This window comes from Homarus americanus, unplaced genomic scaffold (genome assembly GCF_018991925.1).
Source record: "Homarus americanus isolate GMGI-L3 unplaced genomic scaffold, GMGI_Hamer_2.0 scaffold39155, whole genome shotgun sequence".
In the NCBI taxonomy this organism is placed as follows: Eukaryota; Metazoa; Arthropoda; class Malacostraca; order Decapoda; family Nephropidae; genus Homarus; species Homarus americanus.
This window is the reverse complement of record NW_024737042.1, coordinates 6,930,384-6,951,293: the sequence shown is the minus strand read 5'-3', so window position 1 is coordinate 6,951,293 and position 20,910 is coordinate 6,930,384. Positions and strand designations below refer to the sequence as shown.

Genomic DNA, 20,910 nt, shown 5'->3' with positions numbered 1-20,910 from the left:
GTTCTTCCAGGAGATGATAGTTTTCTTTAGCTGTTCCAAGAGACAATCACTGATTTTCTTTAGCTGTTCCAAGAGACAATCACTGATTTTCTTTAGCTGTTTCAAGAGACAATCACTGATTTTCTTTAGCTGTTTCAAGAGACAATCACTGATTTTCTTTAGCTGTTTCAAGAGACAATCACTGATTTTCTTTAGCTGTTTCAAGAGACAATCACTGATTTTCTTTAGCTGTTTCAAGAGACAATCACTGATTTTTTTTAGCTGTTTCAAGAGACAATCATTGATTTTCTTTAGCTGTTCCAAGAGACAATAATATCTTTCTCTAGTTCTCTCAGGAGATGAATAATTTTTGTCTCTGGTTTTCTGACAACAAATTGACTTCTCGTTCTTCCCAGGATAAATTTGTTTTTAATAATAGTTTTCCTTTCTTAAAAAAAAATAAAAATACAGCAATATCGTTTCTTTTCTGTCTCGTGTAGCTGATTGATGTTTGGTTTGTTTTAATGGACTATTGTTTTTAATAATGTTTTTTTTTTCCTTTCTTCTAAAACAAACAAATTTCCCTCATTTCTTTTTCTCCACAATACGATGATCTTTTTAATTTTTCTTCTAAGACAATATAGTTAGTTGTCTTCCTGTCTTCTAAAATACAAGAATTAATCTCCTTTTATCATCTAATCCACAACACGATGATAAATTTTCTTCTGGGCAAAATAATTCGTATCTGATCAGACTAATATGATATGTATTTTCTTCTAAGACAAACTATTGTATGAAGTGTCTCCCAGGACCCAGCACCCAGCACCCAGGACCCAGCACCCAGGACCCAGCACTCAGGACCCAGCACCCAGGACCCAGCACTCAGCACCCAACATCTCCTGATAATATACGATGGCGTGGGTCCTAGAGTCTTCAAGGAGCAAAGTTGGATTTAGGGAACTTTGTCACGGAGTCGATGTTCTTATGAAAGGAGGAATAGTTTCTCCAGTGGGCCGTAGTTCATCCTGGGAGAAACTGAACGAATTGTCAAGGGGTCGTAGTTCATCCTGAGAGAAACAAAGGATTGTAATTCATCCTGGGAAAAACTAAGGGTCGTAGTTCATCCTGGGAGAAATAAAAGAACAGGGAGCTGTAGTCCATCCAGGTAACAATAGTTAATCCAGGTAACAATAGTTCACCCAGGTAACAATAGTTCATCCAGGTAACAATAGTTAATCCGGGTAACAATAGTTCACCCAGGTAACAATAGTTCATCCAGGTAACAATAGATCATCCAGGTAACAATAGTTAATCCAGGTAACAATAGTTCATTCAGGTAACAATAGTTCATCCAGGTAACAATAGACCATCCAGGTAACAATAGTTCATCCAGGTAACAATAGACCATCCAGGTAACAATAGTTCATCCAGGTAACAATAGACCATCCAGGTAACAATAGTTCATCCAGGCAACAATAGTTCATCCAGGTAACAATAGACCATCCAGGTAACAATAGTTCATCCAGGTAACAATAGTACATTCAGGTAACAATATTCTATCCAAGTAACAATAGTCCATCCAGGTAACAATTGTCCATCCAGGTAACAATATTCTATCCAAGTAACAATAGTCCATCCAGGTAACAATTGCTAGTCCAGGTAACAATAGTTCACCCAGGTAATAATAGATCATCCAGGTAACAATAGTCCATCCAGGTAACAATTGCTAGTCCAGGTAACAATAGTTCACCCAGGTAATAATAGATCATCCAGGTAACAATAGTACATCCAGGTAACAATAGTCCATCCACGAAACAATAGCTCGTCCAGGTAACAATAGTCCATCTAGGTCACAAAATTTCACCAAACTGATATTTAGTTCCAGAAAAAAAATAGTTATTATCTTTCTCCTTTAAGACAATAAGTTATGGTTGTTTTAAGGAAGGTCTCATCTGGGTGACGCGGCCATCACACAAGAGTAACAACGGTGTCGGGTATAATATCTTAAAGTGCAGTGTCGTCCCATTGTCTAAATGTCTAAGATAAAAAAAAAATTCTCACTTGAAGTTATCCCAGTCTTATGTTTCGTGTGAGGGATTTATTTATTTATTTATTTTATTATATTTTATTATTATTCATTTTTATGTAGTGTTTATTTTAGTTTTTATTTATTTAGTTTGTTTTTTTTGTTTGGGGGTGTAAATATTTTTCATCAGGAGGGATATTATATTTATCATCATTAAGGTCTAGTGAATATAACTAACTAGAGTCTGGACCACACCCATATAATGACTGAGTAATGAACACCTAACGAGATTAAATTTTGATTAGACTTACCTGTGTATAGGTGAGGTGAAGGCTTATGTAGCGTAAAGTGAATCCCCTCAACTTTTCACTTATAATTCAATCAGCCTTTAAGCAACAAGTGTAAGTACTCGATTAAACTTTACACACGTCTTTTCAAAGTTCACCTAGACAGAACCATCTATAGTTCACCGCTAGCATACGTTCACTTATTTAAAAGTTTAAGAGAACTTTATTTATCCACATTTTCTACAATAACACCATCAGTAATATATATATACCTTTATGTAATTAATACACTCTAATTACGATAACACTGTGTAGGTAAAATATTACTTTGTCACAGATGAAGACAAATTTCTCTGTGGGACTTTGCGCCACGCGGGGGTGAGTGTGTGTGTGTCCGTGTGAGGCGAGGCAGCGAGCGAGAGTGCCAGAGACGTGGCGACTACGTGACGGTCAGACCGCTACTGCCTGCAACCCTGGCACCCGCAGACTCCAACTGCTCGCCCGTCCACCACTATTACTACTATCCATTACCATCCTCCACCACTAACTACCAGTACTGCCACCCCCACCATTACTACTATTACCATCACCTCTACCAGTACTACCATTCCCGCCACCAGTACTACCATTACCCTTCCTCTACCATTACCACCATTACCCTTCCTCTACCATTACCACCACCACCACCCCTATCCCTACCATCAACATCACTACCATTACTACAACTATCACCACTACAATCACCATTACCACCAAACCTTCACCATTATCCACCACCATCACCACAACTCGCCACCATCTCCGTCATCATTACCCTACCACCTCCCTCACCATCACTACCATTACCACAACTGCCATTATTATTCTCACCCGCACCACCATCGCCAACACCACCACCACCACCACCACCACCACTACCTCTCCACCACCACCACCATCAATAACACCACAGTTACGGCCCGCAATCTTTACCGCTATTATACATTAATCACATCCACTGCTTCTGTTGTACTCCTACCACCACCACCACCTGCCCACCACCACCACCACCACCCCAACTCCCACCCCCCTCCCACCCCACCCCCACCACCACCCCCACCACCACCACCTGCCACCCCCACCCACCTCCTGTGCTACCGCCGCACGCCTCCCACCACTACTACTACCACCACCACCTTCACTACTACCACCACCACCACCACCACTACTACACCACCCCCCACCACCACCACCCCCACCACCACCACCACCCCCACCACCACCACCACCACCACTACTACCACCACCCCACCACCACCACCACCACCTCCACCTCCACTACTACCACCACCACCCCCACCACCTCCACCAATACTACCACCACCACCACCTCCCACCACCCCACCACCACCACCCCCACCACCACCACCACCACCACCACCACCACCACCACCACCACCACCACCACCACTACTACTACCACCACCACCACCCCCACCACCACCACCACCTCCTGCTACCACCACCCCTGGCCGCTACCTGCCACCACCACCTCCACCACCACCACCAGCACTACCACCACTACCACCTCACCACTAATAGCAACAACAGCACCACCACTACTACCACCTCCACCACTACTACCGCGCACGCCACCACCTCCACCGCCTACCAGCCATCTCCGCCACTACTACCACCATCACCTCCACTACTACCACTACAACTATTTCTACAGCTGCCCATCGCTTCTACCACTATCTATTATTACCACCACCACTACTACTACTACTACTACCATTTTTACAGCTACACACCACTACTACCACTATTTATTACCACCACCACCACCACTACTACTACTACTACTACTACTACTACTACTACTACTACTACTACTACTACTACTACTACTATTACTACTACTGCTGCTTTTTTTACGTGGCCTCCAGCCTCCCCCAATAGCCACACCTTCGCTGCCATTTTATTACCTAAAAATTAAATATCCTATTACAAAAGTAGCTATCCTAGCTGTGTTGAGTTAGTTAAGCCGCAGATCTATGCGGCATTCAGTGACTGTCGCCTCATAGTCAATATCTGCACCGTTGTCGGCTTTAGGGCAGACGATCTCGTTCCCCTGAGGCAAAGATTTCAGATTTGCCCCCGAGGGGGCTAGTTTATTGGGCACCCCCTTACATCCTGTGCAAGGTGAAGCGCAGAAGCGTTTACAGCGCCCAACAGGGAAGTATGAAAAGTTCATACTTGCCTTTATGACTCGTACATTAAGGGCGTAAAAGCCTGAAGGGTCATAGGTTTTGTCAAGTTACATAAAGTGAGAGAATGATGAGTGTGTGGGGGGAAAGTTCCCGGTACATTTTATCTGTTTATGGCAAAGAGTGGCAGGTCCCTAATAATGTCAAATGCCAGGCCTGTGACTAGGAGGAGGGATATCTGGTCTGGGAGGGAAGAGGTGTTGGTAACGGCTGGGGACCTATAGGAGGAGGTCATAGGGCAAGTGAGGATGTAGTGAGAGAGGGTGTGAGAGTCGGGTTGGCCACAAAGTTTACAAACAGTCCCTGAGGCAAAGCAGTGCGGACCTAAGTAGAGAGGACAGTCGACATCTCAACCAGGCTGTAAGGTAGTTTCTGGGCTGCTGCTTCTGCTCAGACAACACCTACGCCATTCTTGCATAGAGGCGTTTTGCACGTGGTCCCATCCCTCCAGAGGTTGTGAACACCATTGGAGTGAAGCTGCCCTGATCCGTATTTTGAAATCTCTCGCCATACGCTCTATTCTTGTCGTTCTCATTCCTCTTGTGTGCAGCCTCAAGAGACAAGTTACGGTGACATGCGGTCATGGGGTCGAATATCCTGACATCGAAGAAGCTCGCTGTCCCTCTGTCCAGAATCCTCAAGCGCTGATGTCCACACAGGCTTCGTTAGATGTGTTGGAAGTCCTGTGAAGGAGGTTCTCACCGTCCAATAGAAGGAGGGTCGGTTCCACCGTGACGTCGTGGCAGATTTCTTTCAGTAAATTTGATGTGAGATCCCTTACTTCGTCATGCCTCATGCATACGTAACCCCCTTTCTTGCACACCATGGCGTGGTCAATGTCGTAGGATGAGCCACACACTCATTGGGAGGGCAAACCTTCTACTAGCCAACCATACCTTAGAGCAATGGCATCTGTGAATTTTTGTTTATTAAGGCTGAAACCTTTTGCCTTTATTGGTAACGTTGTTCGCCAGTTTGAGGCGCCCACCTCTTGCGCTATTGCTACTTTTTTCAAGTTCTCTGGCAATTGCAACATCAGTTGTTGAAGTTTATCACTTTGGGTGTGCGGTCGTTCTTTCGTAATGGACCGTCGAATCCTGTTTAATTCACTTGGTGCATTCTGAGCTATTATGTGCTCCGTGAGGGCTGCCGTGAGCTTGACTGAGTTCTGATGTTCGGTGGCAGCAAGTTCCTCTGCATTGGTCAATCCCATTCCTCCCAGTCTCGGTGGTAATGCAAGGATTGACCTTTCTGTTGGGGTTAAGTGAAAGTGTTTCATTAATTTTGGAATAAAAATGACGCTGATGGCTTCTTCCAGAGGGTAAGGGAGGGGTCCGATATCAGGGATAGTGCGCATCAGATAATTCCAGCTATGCTTGACTCCATGGGTGAATGCTGCAAAAGCCGCATGTGGCTCTGTGTTAACCCACTCATTTACCTTTCCCGTTACGTACTCTGTCTTGAAGTCAAATTACGTATCAGTAATACTACATTATGCAAAAACTAACATTTTAAAAGATCAGAATCACATTGAAATATTACACGGCCGTTAGCAGAGGCGGGATATATGACTGCGAACAACTTCATATTTTTCCCGCCTCTGCTAACGGCCGTGTAATATTTCAATGTGATTCTGATCTTTTAAAATGTTAGTTTTTGCATTTTGTAGTATTACTGATACGTAATTTGTCTTGGCGTGCCTTATTGTGGGTAAAAATAAGTATAATGCATATTAAATGCATCCTCCGCAAGCGTGAATTTGCTACCAGAGTTTAACAGTTAATTCATGTATATACTTCTGATAAACTTCCTACGTGCTTATGTTTGAAATAATGGATGTTTGTATCTTTATATAATTTAGCTATATGTCTTTCTCGTCAAAAACGGTCATCCCAACGAATATGAATAAACTCATTTAGAAATACATCATTTCTTCAGGACGAAATCGGACAGGTTTGCAACAAACAGTCAATCAGCTGTAACTCTTGAGAAGTGATTGGGGCATCTCTTCTCAGCTGGGAAAAAACGCACTGTATCAAAAAATTCTTAATGGCCCACTTACTATACCCTGACACACCAAACTTTACTGAGTATTTCCATTGTCAAATATTACATACTTGTAGCTTTCATTTAATTTATTCAGTGAGTGTAAACAATTACCGATGAAACATAAACAAAAAACAAACCGGAGCAGCAAACTTGAGGGTGATCGTCTTGGAATACCAATGTCAAAGTTACCCCACCACGGTGAGCGCTTGTCAGTGGAAATGAGCAAAGACGTAAGTTATCACCCAGAGTGTCACCACGCCTTCATGCTATGCTTCTCACCATTGTCAGAGATGTTGGCTATTTTTCAGAAGATTTATATCATTTTTTATTTTTGTTTTTGGAACCATAATGTCTTTTAAGTGAAGTCTTTAGGTGTTGTGACAAAAATAGTCCATTTGTCTTATAAGGCTGAGATAAAGGTGATTGATAATGATAGTTTGGGTGGATATAAGATCGATTATTCTTGTTTGGATTTTTTCCACCATATTTCGTCCTTGTCGTTATCCCGTCTAAACCATTAGAACTTTTATATGCATTGTTGAAGCTTTTCCTAGTGCACCGCAAGAGGGATGCTTCCAGTCAAATGAGAATCTATAACAAAAAAAAAATAATATACATCTGTATCACCATTTTTGTATATAATTCATTCCATAGTTTAATTTTCCTAATAATTCTAACCAATTTTCTCTATATATCTTTCTAAAATTTTGTATTTATTTTCCACATGCTTCACTGAACGTAATTTTGTGCATCAACAGGAGGCCAATAACATCGTATAATTACTAATAATAATCGAGTAACACAGATGCTGGCAGTAAGAGAGGCGTAGGAGTAATATCTGGCGTTAACGGGTGATTGTATGTGGTCGGAACGAACGAACGAACGAACGCCAGGCGGTAAAACACTGAGGGAGTAACCGATCGCCAGCTGAGTCTCCTCTGACATTGGCCTGCCACCATTATCACCGCCGCCTCCCCGCGCGAACTTGGTTATTTGGAGGATGTCTGAACATGTATTTGCTGTGGTCAATAAGCCATTAACCAATCTATCTATCTATCTATTCAACCCTGAGTGTAAGATGCACACAGCTTTATTCAGAACGTGATATTGATGTCTGTGAAATGTACAATGAGAGAGAGAGAGAGAGAGAGAGAGAAAAAAAATGTTCACATAAGAAAAATAGACAAACACGGAAAATACAGATATGGAAGGACAGACAGACAGAGGAAAATACATCATACGCACCAATCTAATCATACTTGGGGGGATGGGGTATATTCTCCCAATTAACAGCATGATTGTCAGCATTGTATGATTCTCCGTTAACAGTACAATCTCTTCGTGTTGTATTTTTGATGGGATATTATGGTGTTATGGTGTTATGGTGTTATAGTTAAGTATTATGGTGTTGAGTGATATGGTGACAGTGTTATAGTTAAGTGTTATGGTGTTGAGTGTTATGGTGTTATAGTGTTATGGTGACATGGTGTTATAGTTAATTGTTATGGTGTTATGGTTAAGTGTCATGGTGATACGGTGTTATAGTTAAGCATTGTGGTGATATGGTATTATGGTGTTGAGTGTTATGGTGTTAAGTGTTCTGATGCTATGGTGTTATTGTGATATGGTGTTATGGTTAAGTGTTATGGTGATATGGTGTTATAGTTAAGTGTTATGGTGATATGGTGTTATAGTTAAGTGTTATAGTTGGTGATTGTTGGTGTATAGTTGGTGTTTTATGGTGATATGGTGTTAAGTGTTATGGTGTTGAGTGTTGTGATATGGTTTATAGTTAAGTGTTATGGTGTTGAGTGGTATGGTGCATGTTCTTAAGTGTTATTGTTGAGCGTTATGGTGCCATGGTGTTAAGTGTTATGGTGTTGAGTGTTATGGTGATATGGTGTTAAGTGTTATGGTGTTGAGTGTTATGTGTTAAGTGTTATGGTGTTGAGTGTTATGGTGTTAAGCGTTATGGTGTTGAGTGTTATGGTGCTATGGTGTTAAGTGCTATTGTTGGTGTTGGTTTAAGTGTTATAGTGCTATGGTGTTAAGTGTTATGGTGTTGAGTGTTATGGTGATATGGTGTTAAGTGTTATGGTGTTGAGTGTTATGTGTTAAGTGTTATGGTGTTGAGTGTTATTGTTAAGCGTTATGGTGTTGAGTGTTATGGTGCTATGGTGTTAAGTGCTATGGTGTTGAGTGTTATGGTGATATGGTGTTATAGTTAAGTGTTATGGTGTTGAGGGGTATAGTCTTGAGTGTTATGGTGCCATGGTATTAAGTGTTATAGTGCTATGGTGTTAAGTGTTATGGTGTTATGATATCAAGCGTTATGGTACCAGCGTTATGTCACCAGCGTTACGTCACCAAGCGTTATGGTACCAAGCGTTATGGTACCAAGCGTTACGTCACCAAGCGTTATGTACCAAGCGTTATGGTACCAAGCGTTATGTCACCACGTTATGAAGCGTTATGCCAAGCGTTACGTCACCAAGCGTTATGGTACCAAGCGTTATGTCACCAGCGTTATGGTACCAAGCGTTACGTCACCAAGCGTTATGGTACCAAGCGTTACGTCACCAAGCGTTATGGTACCAAGCGTTATGTACCAAGCGTTATGGTACCAAGCGTTACGTCACCAAGCGTTATGGTACCAAGCGTTATGGTACCGTGGTACCAAGCGTTACGTCACCAAGCGTTATGTCACCAAGCGTTATGGCACCAAGCGTTATGGTACCAAGCGTTACGTCACCAAGCGTTATGGTACCAAGCGTTATGTCACCAAGCGTTATGTCACCAAGCGTTACGTCACCAAGCGTTATGGCACCGCGTTATGGCACCAAGCGTTACGTCACCAGCGTTATGGCACCAAGCGTTATGGTACCAAGCGTTACGTCACCAAGCGTTATGGTACCAAGCGTTATGTCACCAAGCGTTATGTCACCAGCGTTCGTCACCAAGCGTTATGGCACCAAGCGTTATGGCACCAAGCGTTACGTCACCAAGCGTTATGGCACCAAGCGTTATGTTACCAAGCGTTACGTCACAGCGTTATGTCACCAAGCGTTATGGCACCAAGCGTTATGTCACCAAGCGTTATGTCACCAAGCGTTATGGTACCAAGCGTTATGTCACCAAGCGTTATGTCACCAAGCGTTATGGTACCAGCGTTACGTCACCAAGCGTTATGGCACCAAGCGTTATGGACCAAGCGTTACGTCAGCTTATGCGTTATGGTACCAGCGTTATGTCACCAAGCGTTACGTCAGCGTTACGTCACCAAGCGTTATGGTACCAAGCGTTATGTCACCAAGCGTTATGGTACCCCAATCATCGATACACCATCCCTTATAAAACATAACCTTTGACCCCTAATCACCCTACCTGTGTGACGTGTGTAAGACCCAGGTGATGTATAGAGTCGTTTGGCTGACGCTAATTACCTGTAATCTGTTGAATGTTTGTAATGTTTGTGTATTTCTTTTTTTTTAATGTTGTTGCTGTTTTGTTGTTTTAATGTTTTATTTTGGTTGTTTTTATTTTGGTTGTTTTATTTTTGTTTTTTTTCGTTGTTTTGTTGTTTTTCTTGTTGTAAAGTTATTGTTGTTGTTTCAGTGATGTTGTTAAGGTAATTTGAACTACCGCGATATTATTTTGCTTAATAACCTAGGTGTTACATAGATTTTACACAGGTGTTACATAGATGCTACACAGGTGTTACATAGGTGTTACACAGGTGTTGCACAGATGTTACACAGGTGTTACACAGATGTTATACAGGTGTTACATAGATGTTACACAGGTGTTACATAGATTTTACACAGGTGTTACAGATTTTACACAGGTGTTACATAGATGTTACACAGATGTTACACAGGTGTTACATAGGTGTTACACAGATGTTACAGATGTCACACAGGTGCTACATAGATGTTACACAGGTGTTACATAGATGTTACACAGGTGCTACATAGATGTTACACAGGTGCTACATAGATGTTACACAGGTGTTACATAGATGTTACACAGGTGTACATAGATGTTACACAGGTGTTACATAGATGTTATACTGGTGTTACATAGATGTTAAACAGGTGTTACATAGATGTTACACAGGTGCTGCATAGATGTTACACAGGTGTTACATAGATGTTACGAAGGTGTTACATAGATGTTACACCGGTGCTACATAGATGTTACACAGGTGTTACATAGATGTTACACAGGTGTTACACAGATTTCACAGGTGTTACACATGTTATGCAGGCGTTACATAGATGCTATATAGGTGTTACACAGATGTTATGCAGGTGTTACATAGATGTCACACAGGTGTTACATATATGTTCCACAGGTGTTATATAGCATACAGGTGTTACATGTTACACAGGTGTTACATAGATGTTACACAGGTGTTACATAGATGTTACACATGTGTTACATAGATGTTACACAGGTGTTACATAGATGTTACACTGGTGTTACACAGATGTTACACTGGTGTTACATAGATGTTACACGGGTGTTTCATAGATGTTACACAGGTGTTACATAGATGTTACACAGGTGTTACATAGATGTTACACAGGTGTTAATTGGATGTTACACTGGTGTTACATAGATGTTACACAGGCTACATAGATGTTACACAGGTGTTACATAGATGTTACACAGGTGTTACATAGATGTTACACAGGTGTTACATAGATGTTATACAGGTGTTACATAGATGTTACACAGGTGTTACATAGATGTTACACAGGTGTTACATAGATGTTACTAAGGTGTTACATAGATGTTACACAGGTGTTACATAGATGTTACACAGGTGTTACATAGCTGTTACACAGGTGGTACATAGATGTTACACAGGTGCTACATAGATGTTTCACAGGTGTTACATACATGTTACAGTTGTTACATAGATGTTACAGAGGTGTTACATAGATGTTCCACAGGTGTTACATAGACGTTGCACAGATGTTACATAGAAGTTACACAGATGTTACACAGGTGTTATACAGATGTTACACAGGTGTTACATAGATGTTGCACAGGTGCTACATAGATGTTACACAGGTGTTACATAGATGTTACATAGGTGTTACATAGATGCTACACAGGTGCTACACAGGTGCTACATAGGTGCTACACAGGTGCTACATACGTGCTACACAGATGCTACAAAGGTACTACATAGATGCTACACAGGTGCTACATAAGTGCTACACAGGTGCTACATATGTACTACATAGATGCTACACAGGTTCTACATAGTGCTACACATGTGCTACATAGGTGCTACACGTGTGCTACATAGGTACTACATTGATGCTGCACAAGTGCTACATAGGTGCTACATAGGTACTACATAGACGCTACACAGGTGCTATACAGGTGCTACATAGATGCTACTGATATAGGTAGTACATAGGTACTACATAGACGCTACACAGGTGGTATACAGGTGCTACACTGGTGGTGGTGATTGGTGGTGGTAGGCAGGTGGTGGTGGTGACGGGAAGATGGTGGTGGTGGGCAGGTGGTGGTAGCGGGAAGATGGTGGTGGTGGGCAGGTGGTGGTGTGACAGGAAGATGGTGGTGGTGGGCAGGTGGTGAACGGGAATATGGTGGTGGTGGGCAGGTGGTGGTAACGGGAAGATGGTGGTGGTGGTGGGCAGGTGGTGGCTCAAGGGTTAAGTCATCGTCGTACTCAAGAGGCCAAATTATCGTACTCTAGGGCCATGTCATCGTACTCTTGTGGCCAAGTCATCGTGCTCAGGGGACTATAAGCACAAGGGGTACACGCCATTATTAAACAACATCTTCCCTTGAAGAGAGTCGTCGTGTTTCAACAGTTTAAACTAAATGAGTCCTGAGGGACACCGCAGTACAGTACTTAACGGGGTGGTATGGCGGACATCACCCCGTTAAGTACTGCAGAATTAAAAGGAAGATGTTGTTTAATAGTCCTCAGGAGGCAATGTCATCGTTCACAAGGGGTTAAATTATCGTACTCAAGGTGTTAATATCTTTTCACAAGTTAACTTTAGAAAATCATTTAATGATATGAAGTAGAATAACTGTTATCATTCTTGGTCTAAGAATTATACATAAAAGCATTGCATTTTGTATTGTTTTACAAATGACAAAATACAGTAATACTTTATTGACAAAAGTTATTGAAATTTGAAAGCTTAGGAAAACATGTAAGTATTTTATTTTTTCCTCGATTTATTTTATTTTATTTATTCGAGTTTGAGTGTTCTTTAATGTTTATTGTTTAGAAATGTTTCTCGTGTTTATATAGTTATCGTACAGATGACAGACGAGTGCGAAAAGTTGTACAGGAATGATAACAATTGACTTACTTCCTCTCCCTCCCTCTGTCTATCTTTATTTTTGTTTCCTCGCTTCTCTTGTTTCTCACTTTATAATTTTCCTTTATTTTTAATCTTTCTATTCATATACTTCTCTCTTTATCTTTCTCCCTCTCTCTTTTTCTCTTCTCGTAGCTCTCTCTCTGTCTGTATGTGTCTGATCACTATATAGTAAATTATAAATCATTTACTCTTATCGTTAACAAATTGTAAACCAACAGTATTACATTTTGAAACTGAATTTTGCTGTATTTTCCCTTACTGTACCGTTAGTATAGTATGGACATATGTGTCTGTAGCCATCACGCACAGCTGTCCAGTCTCTCCCTATATTTCATGTAGACTGCAACAGTGACCAGCCTGCTGCCCCTGTGAAGCAAGAACAGAAGTTTGTTTTTGTTGCCAGTTCAGAATTAATTGTCACGTGTCATTGTTTTTATAGTAGTTGAGGATTAATTGTGATGTTTCGTTGTTTTGGTGCTGATCTGGAAATTAATTTTCATGTTTAATTGTTTTTGTCTTATTTCAGGATTAGTTGTCACGTTCCATTGTTTTTGTTGCCAGATAAAGAATAATTGTCATATTGAATTGTAATTATCGGTAAATAAATACCACCGTAACAGACAGACATACACATTACAAACAAACATCACAGCTCACTATAACCATCACAAATATCACTTTATCCAGCACAATACCTTTAAATTAATAATGTTTAATGATGTTTAACGTGTAATAATATCCTTGTGTTTACGTCGGATCATTTCATTACGCTCTGGTTAACGCGGGAGTTGAAATAAAAAAGGGTGAGGAGAGAAGGTGGTGCGGTTTCCTCGGTAATGAAAGCTCTTATACATTAACACTATTCACAGTTCAGTTTAGTTGAGCCGTGACACCTGTATGAGTAATTGATATACCGTTTCCAGTGGGTGTTGTGTCAGCTGTGAGGTGTAAACTCTTTCTTTGTTGTCCTGATTGGATTTCGTTTAATCGTTTTGGGTTATTTATTTATTTCTCAGTTACAGCAGTTAGAGTTACAATCCTGGTTGACTGATTGACTGACTGACTGACTTACTGAGAGAACTTTCTTCGCCATCCAGCACTAAGTGACACACACACACACAAACACAAACACACACACACACACGTTGCTCAATATAATAAGACTAAAAAAACTAATTGTAGATTCACTAATAACCTTCCATATTGACACATTACTCACACACACTGATAAGAACTTTCCTCCACGCAGCTACACGTCAGAGTTATCACAGATATATTCGCTAAGACCTTTATGCAGAGGTTGACATGCTGAGTGTGTCTTCCAGGACCATGGGAGTGTGAAATTTTACCGCTGAAGACTGTGTGGATTATGAGAGTCTAGATGTAGAGGGGGTGACGTGGTGATGGTGTGTGTGGGGGGGCGTGACGTGGTGGTGTGTGTAGGGGGCGGAGTGGTGGTGTGTGTGTGTGTGTGGGGGGTGGTGGTGGTGTGTGTGTAGGGGATGTGACGTGGTGGTGTGTGTAAGTGGGGTGAGGTGGTGGTGTGTGTGTGTAGGGTGACGTGGTGGTGTGGGTGGAGTGGTGGTGTGTGTGTGTGTGGGGGACGTGGTGGTGTGTGTGTAAGGGGTGTGACGTGGTGGTGTGTGTGGGGTGTGAGTGGTGGTGTGTGTGTAAGGGGGTGTGACGTGGTGGTGTGTGGGTGGTGGTGGTGTGTGGGGTGGTGGTGTGTGTGTGGGGGTGGAGTGGTGGTGTGTGTGTAGGGTGTGACGTGGTGGTGTGTGTGTGGGGTGAGTGGTGGTGTTGGGTGGTGTGTGTAAGGGGGTGGACGTGGTGGTGTGTAAGGGGTGTGACGTGGTGGTGTGTGTGTAAGGGGGTGACGTGGTGGTGTGTGTGTGAGGGGTGTGACGTGGTGGTGTGTGTGTAAGGGGGGGGTGACGTGGTGGTGGTGTGTGTGTAAGGGTGTGACGTGGTGGTGTGTGTGTAGGGGGGTGTGTGGGGACGGTGGTGTGTGTGGTGGTGGTGGTGTGGGTGTGGTGTGTGTGTGGTGTGACGTGGTGTGTGACGTGGTGGTGTGTGTGTGTGAGTGGTGGTGTGTGTGGGGGGGGTGACGTGGTGTGTGTGTGTGGGGGGCGTGACGTGGTGGTGTGTGTGGGGTGTGACGTGGTGGTGTGTGGGGGGTGACGTGGTGGTGTGTGTGGGGGGGCGGACGTGGTGGCGTGTGTGGGGGTGTGACGTGGTGGTGTGGGGGTGTGACGTGGTGGTGTGTGTAAGGAGGGTGTGACGTGTTTGTGTAGGAGGGGGGTGGTGTTTGTGTAAGGGGGGCGTGACGTGGTGGTGTGTGTGTAAGGGGGGGATGTGACGTGGTGGGGGGATGTGACGTGCTGGTGTGTGTGCGTGTTTACAGTAGACAACATAAGACTTTTTCTTTCGTTCCCTGTAAAACATCATACAAGTCATCGATGATTCCTCCTCTAAAAAGTTGATCACTCCCACCAGACCACAACACCACACACCGAGCTTTCATGAAAACAGTGTAGGATAGTTTCTTACGTTCCAGTTCATGAAATTATATTTTTTTGGTATCGATACTTACAAACATAAGCTAAAGTACCAGAATGATTTACCATTTACCAATAATAAAAAAGAACGTTATAAGATTTTATTTATTTTTTTATTTCTTCGTAATGTCTTTGTTTTCTGATCTTAACCTTAGGAGAATTTCTTTAGAATTCCAGAAAAGGAGAGGAGTTACTTTTAGTGTTTTCTGGAGGGAGGTGGTGAGCATCATGCACAGTGCGTATGTTAGGTCAGTTGCCAGCAGTGTTTGTTGAGGGTGCGTGTTGCAGGCCGTTACAGAGTAAGTGTTCTCATATGCAGTCTATCACTTTACGTCGTATTTTTTGTTTACGTCGTAAGTCCAGCATCCATGACGGTTTGTGATCATTGCCAGTCTTTCTTCCCTCGTCGGGTTGGTTTTAAAGGTGCCTGGGTCACTAAACTTATTTACTGTATTCTGAATTTATTGTTCCTCCCTCCCTCCCTCCCTCCCTCCCTCCCTCCCTCCCGTCTGCTGGGGATGCACCCTTCCCTCACCTCCAACTGTCCCTCCTCCCCACCTCCCTCCCCACCTCACCTCCCTTCCCACCTCACCTCCCAATTCTCACCCTCCCTCCCCACCCCACCCTCCCTCCCCCACCTCACCCCTCCCCCTCCCACCTCTCCCTCCCTCCCCCACCCCACCCTCCCTCCCCACCTCACCCTCCCTCCCCCACCTCACCTCCCTCCCCACCTCCTCCCACCTCCCTCCTCCCCACCTCTCACTTCCTCCCATTTCGACTTCTCCCCATCTCTCCTCTTCTCCTCCCCACTCCTTTCTCCTCCTCACCCTTCTTCCTCACCCCCTTCCCACCTCACCCTTCCCACTCATCTGTCCTCTTCCCCACGTCTCATTCCATCCCCTCATTCCCACCTCTCCCCCCCTCCCTCCCTCCTCAGTTCCCCTCCCTCCCTCCCCATCTCCCTCCCTCCCCCATTTCCCTCCGCATCTCCCTCAGTCTCCCGCTAAAGGTGTCTTCATGAACTAACTAACTAACTAACAACAAGCAGGTGGAGTGTCCAAAACAGGATCCCCACCACACTAGGGACGCCTGGAGTGGTAGTAGGGGAGGGAGGAGGGGGTGGGATATAAACACTTGGGTCTGTCTGCTTCCCACAGTTGTTGTCCTGACTCCCGCCCGCTCGCCTCGTCTTAATGTCTCACTGACTCGCCAGGAATGTAAACCCTTGTGTTCTTCGCTCTGCTGCACGTTTTGTTTTCCTGAGATCCTGGTGAAAGCATCCTAGCACGCTGCTCCTCCTCTGTAGTTTAGTTCCTTTTGATCTTATGTTTATCAAGTTGTTATTTTATATTGCTGGGAAATTTATGTGTGTGTGTCTTGGTGGCTGTACTGCTGTTCCTCTTGATATAGGTGTTGTGATGTCTCCAGGTGATTGATGTCTCCTGGTGATGTCTCCTGGTGATTGATGTCTCCAGGTGATTGATGTCTCCAGGTGATTGATGTCTCTAGGTGATTGATGTCTCCAGGTGATTTATGTCTCCATGTGATTGATGTCTCCAGGTGATTTATGTCTCCATGTGATTGATGTCTCCAGGTGATGTTACTGTTGGTAGAGGAGACGCACTAACCATCTTGGGGAGTGTTCTAACGTACCGTCTTTGATCTGTCGGACTGAGCCAAACAAATCATCTTTCTTGGAATAGGAATAAAAGGAATCACATTCTTCCAGATTCAGAAATATGACAATTCCAGATACAGATTTAAGCTAGACAGAACAACACGTATATATAATGTTACCTTCTTATTACTGTACGGCACAGGTGAGGAAATCATAATTAGTGATCAGAGATGGCGGTGTCACTACAGGTAAATTAATTCTATTCTCTTAATTAACTTCAGGTAAATTAATTATATTCTCATAATTAACTTCAGGTAACTTAATTTATTCTTTTAATTAACTTCAGGTAAATTAATTCCTTTCTCTAAATTAACTTCAGATAAATTAATTATATTTTCATAATTAACTTCAGGTAACTTAAATTTATGCTCTTAATTAACTTCAGGTAAATTAATTTTATTCTCTTAATTAACTTCAGGTGAGAGAATCATAACAAGTGAGCGAAGCTGAAGAATTTACACAGAAGAGTCAGTTTATTATTCCTGGACGGGGAGTCAGACACACACACACACACACACACACACACACACACACACACACACACACACACACACACACACACGCTAAGAATGTCATCAGCAACAGGCAGTCATATGAGGCTTGTCAATTAAATTCTCTTATAACTGTGTCTTTTATCTAGCTTTCCGAAGATGAGTATTGAACTGACTCTTGCCTCTAGTGTTAATTTCTCTGTCAGTTTCTCCTGTGACGCACGACTTGTGAGACACCCTGTACTCAATATGACGCACGACTTATGAGACACCCTGTATTCAATTTCTCCTATGACACACGACTTATAAGACACCCTGTATACAATTTCCCTACGACACACGACTTATGAGACACCCTGTACTCAATATGACACACGACTTATGAAACACCCTGTACTCAATATGACACACGACTTATGAGACACCCTGTACTCAATATGACACACGACTTATGAGACACCCTGTACTCAATATGACACACGACTTATGAGACACCCTGTACAATATGACACACGACTTATGACACACCCTGTACTCATTATGACACACGACTTATGAGACACCCTGTACTCAATATGACACACGACTTATGAGACACCCTGTACTCAATATGACACACGACTTATGAGGCACCCTTACTCAATATGACGCATGACTTATGGACACCTGGCCACTCCAATATGACACATAAACACAGAGACACCTGTACTCAATATGACACACGACTTATGAGACACCCTGTACTCAATATGACACACGACTTATGAGACACCCTGTACTCAATATGACACACGACTTATGAGACACCCTGTACTCAATATGACACACGACTTATGCGACACCCTGTACTCAATATGGCACACAATTATAGAGACACCTGTTACTCAATATGACACACGACATAGACACCCTGTACTCAATATTATGACACACGATTTATATGAGACACCCTGTACTCCAATATGACACACGACATGAAACACCCTGTGCTCAATACTGACACATGACTTATAGAGGCCTGTATAATATGACACGACTTATAGGGCAACACCACAGCCACTCAATACTTATTTTGACATAAGGAACACCTGTACTCAATATGGCACACGACTTATGAGACACCCTGTACTCAATATGACACACGACTTATGAGACACTCTGTACAGCTATATAGTCAACACCGAAACACTCATTACCGCCATGCTTCACCTCTGTCCTGGTGTTCACAAACTTGTCAATGGCGGCCACCTGCTATTCATTAGGGGTTACTGGGCATTTAATTTATTCATAGGTGTAGATTGTGTGAGGGGGGAGAATACTGTGTGTGTGTGTATGTGTGTGTATGATAATAACTAATAATAATTAACGGTTTATTAACAAATGAGCCATAAGTTAAAATTATACATATGACATAAATGGTACATGCATAATAACAAAGGGAGACAGTAATTTACCAAGGGGTTTCAGTATTGCTATAGTATAAACGTGAGATTGGCAAGGAGTGAACACACAGCTCACCTACCAAATTGTTCATAATTTTTACAATGGTTGGAATTGGACTGAACTTAGAGCTATCAGTACGTGGTCGTGTGGGCTGGATGCGGTTGTAGCGTCGAAGGGCAATTTGCGGGCGAGGGATCTCAGGTGGGAGCAGGAACCGGTGACGAGGATGGTGCAGTAGCGTCTTCCCTAACTTACAGATGAAGTCATGGTGATGATCAAGGAGAGTTGAGAGGGTCAGTATAGTAAGAGCCTCTCGATATGTGGTGTAGGAGAGGGAGAGGTTAGTCTTGCCATGCCCTCTTCTGCACACTCTCTAGCAGACCAGGCACGGGAAGCATAGGTGAGCTTCGAAAGTATGAATATTGTGTAAACATTGATGAGCTCAGGAGAGGGAAATCCAAGGCACATGAGATGACGGAGGATGTGCGTGCGTGCGTGTGTGTGTGTGTGGGGGTGTATCTGTATATTATTAACATAAAGGCTTCATTATAACATCTCTTCACACACTAAAATATAAACACAATAAAAACAGGTAAAAACAATGGAGTTAAATGACCTTTACTCCAGGAGGTCATAAGATCGTTAGGTCAGGTCAGGTTAATTTGTTTCCTATTTAATGAAATATTTCCCTCCTTGTATGTAAACAATTCTCTCCCTCTGTAAAAATCTCCCTCATGTGTTATATTTTCCCCTCTCTGTGTAATATTTCCCTCCACTGTAAAATATCCCTCCCTGACGTACTATTTCCTTATTTTATATCATATTTCCCTCCTTCTGTAATATTTCCTCCTACATGTATAAAATTTCCTCCCCGATGTAATATTTCCCTCCACTGTAAAATATCCCTCCCTGACGTACTATTTCCTTATTTTATATCATATTTCCCTCCTATAATATTTCCCTCCCCCTACATGTATAAAAATTTCCCTCTCCGATGTAATATTTCCCTATTTTATATCATATTTCCCTCCCTCTATGTTAAATTCCTCACCACCTGTCTCATCTTTCCCTCCTAGTAACTAATATTCTATCCATAACTTTTCTCTTAATTTCTTATATATATATATAATCCAATAATCCTTTACCCGCCATATTTTCAATTCTCTCTCCCTGTGTCTATCGGATTAGGCGCCCTTAATCCGCCCTCCCTGGAGAACTCTGTCATTCGGTGCCTGTACATTCTATCAGGGCGAGGAGGCCAGCTTAGTGCCAGCTTACTCCCAGGTTTATGTTATCTCTAAATCGTAAATATCGTCTCTTGTAATGTGAACTTTAAGGTGTAATTATGCCCTTGAACTGTTGTGTATCTAAATTGTAATGCGAATTTACTCTCGTCCTTGAAGATAAAATTGTTATTCTTTCCGTCAAGCTTAAGATTTTTTTTTTTAGTTTATTATTATTTCCGTAACTCTTTAAAATCTCTTATGATTGAATTGAATATTAACCTAACCTAACCTAACCTTTACCTAACCTAACCTTTTTAATTTAATTCTATTACTGTAATCTTTAGTAATTGAATAACAACCTAACTTAACCTTACCTGACCTTACTTAAAAACCTAACCTAACCTATACCTGATTTGTCTTACCCCAAACAAACCTAACCTAACCAAAATAACAGCATATATTTCCTTCGTTGCCCTTTCCTTGATCAGTATAATCTCTCTCTCTCTCTCTCTCTCTCTCTCTCTCTCTCTCTCTCTCTCCT

At 42.5% G+C, this 20,910-nt stretch overlaps 1 protein-coding gene across 1 annotated transcript; it reads left to right on the top strand.

The window, feature by feature from the left end:
• The first annotated feature begins 9,052 nt into the window (after positions 1–9,052).
• On the top strand, positions 9,053–14,354 carry LOC121872785. The gene is made up of 3 exons (XM_042375843.1): positions 9,053–9,538; positions 9,640–9,751; positions 14,299–14,354. Exons 1-3 carry the CDS (start codon positions 9,053–9,055, stop codon positions 14,352–14,354), a joined length of 654 nt encoding a protein of 217 aa, XP_042231777.1.
• The last annotated feature ends 6,556 nt before the right edge of the window (positions 14,355–20,910 follow it).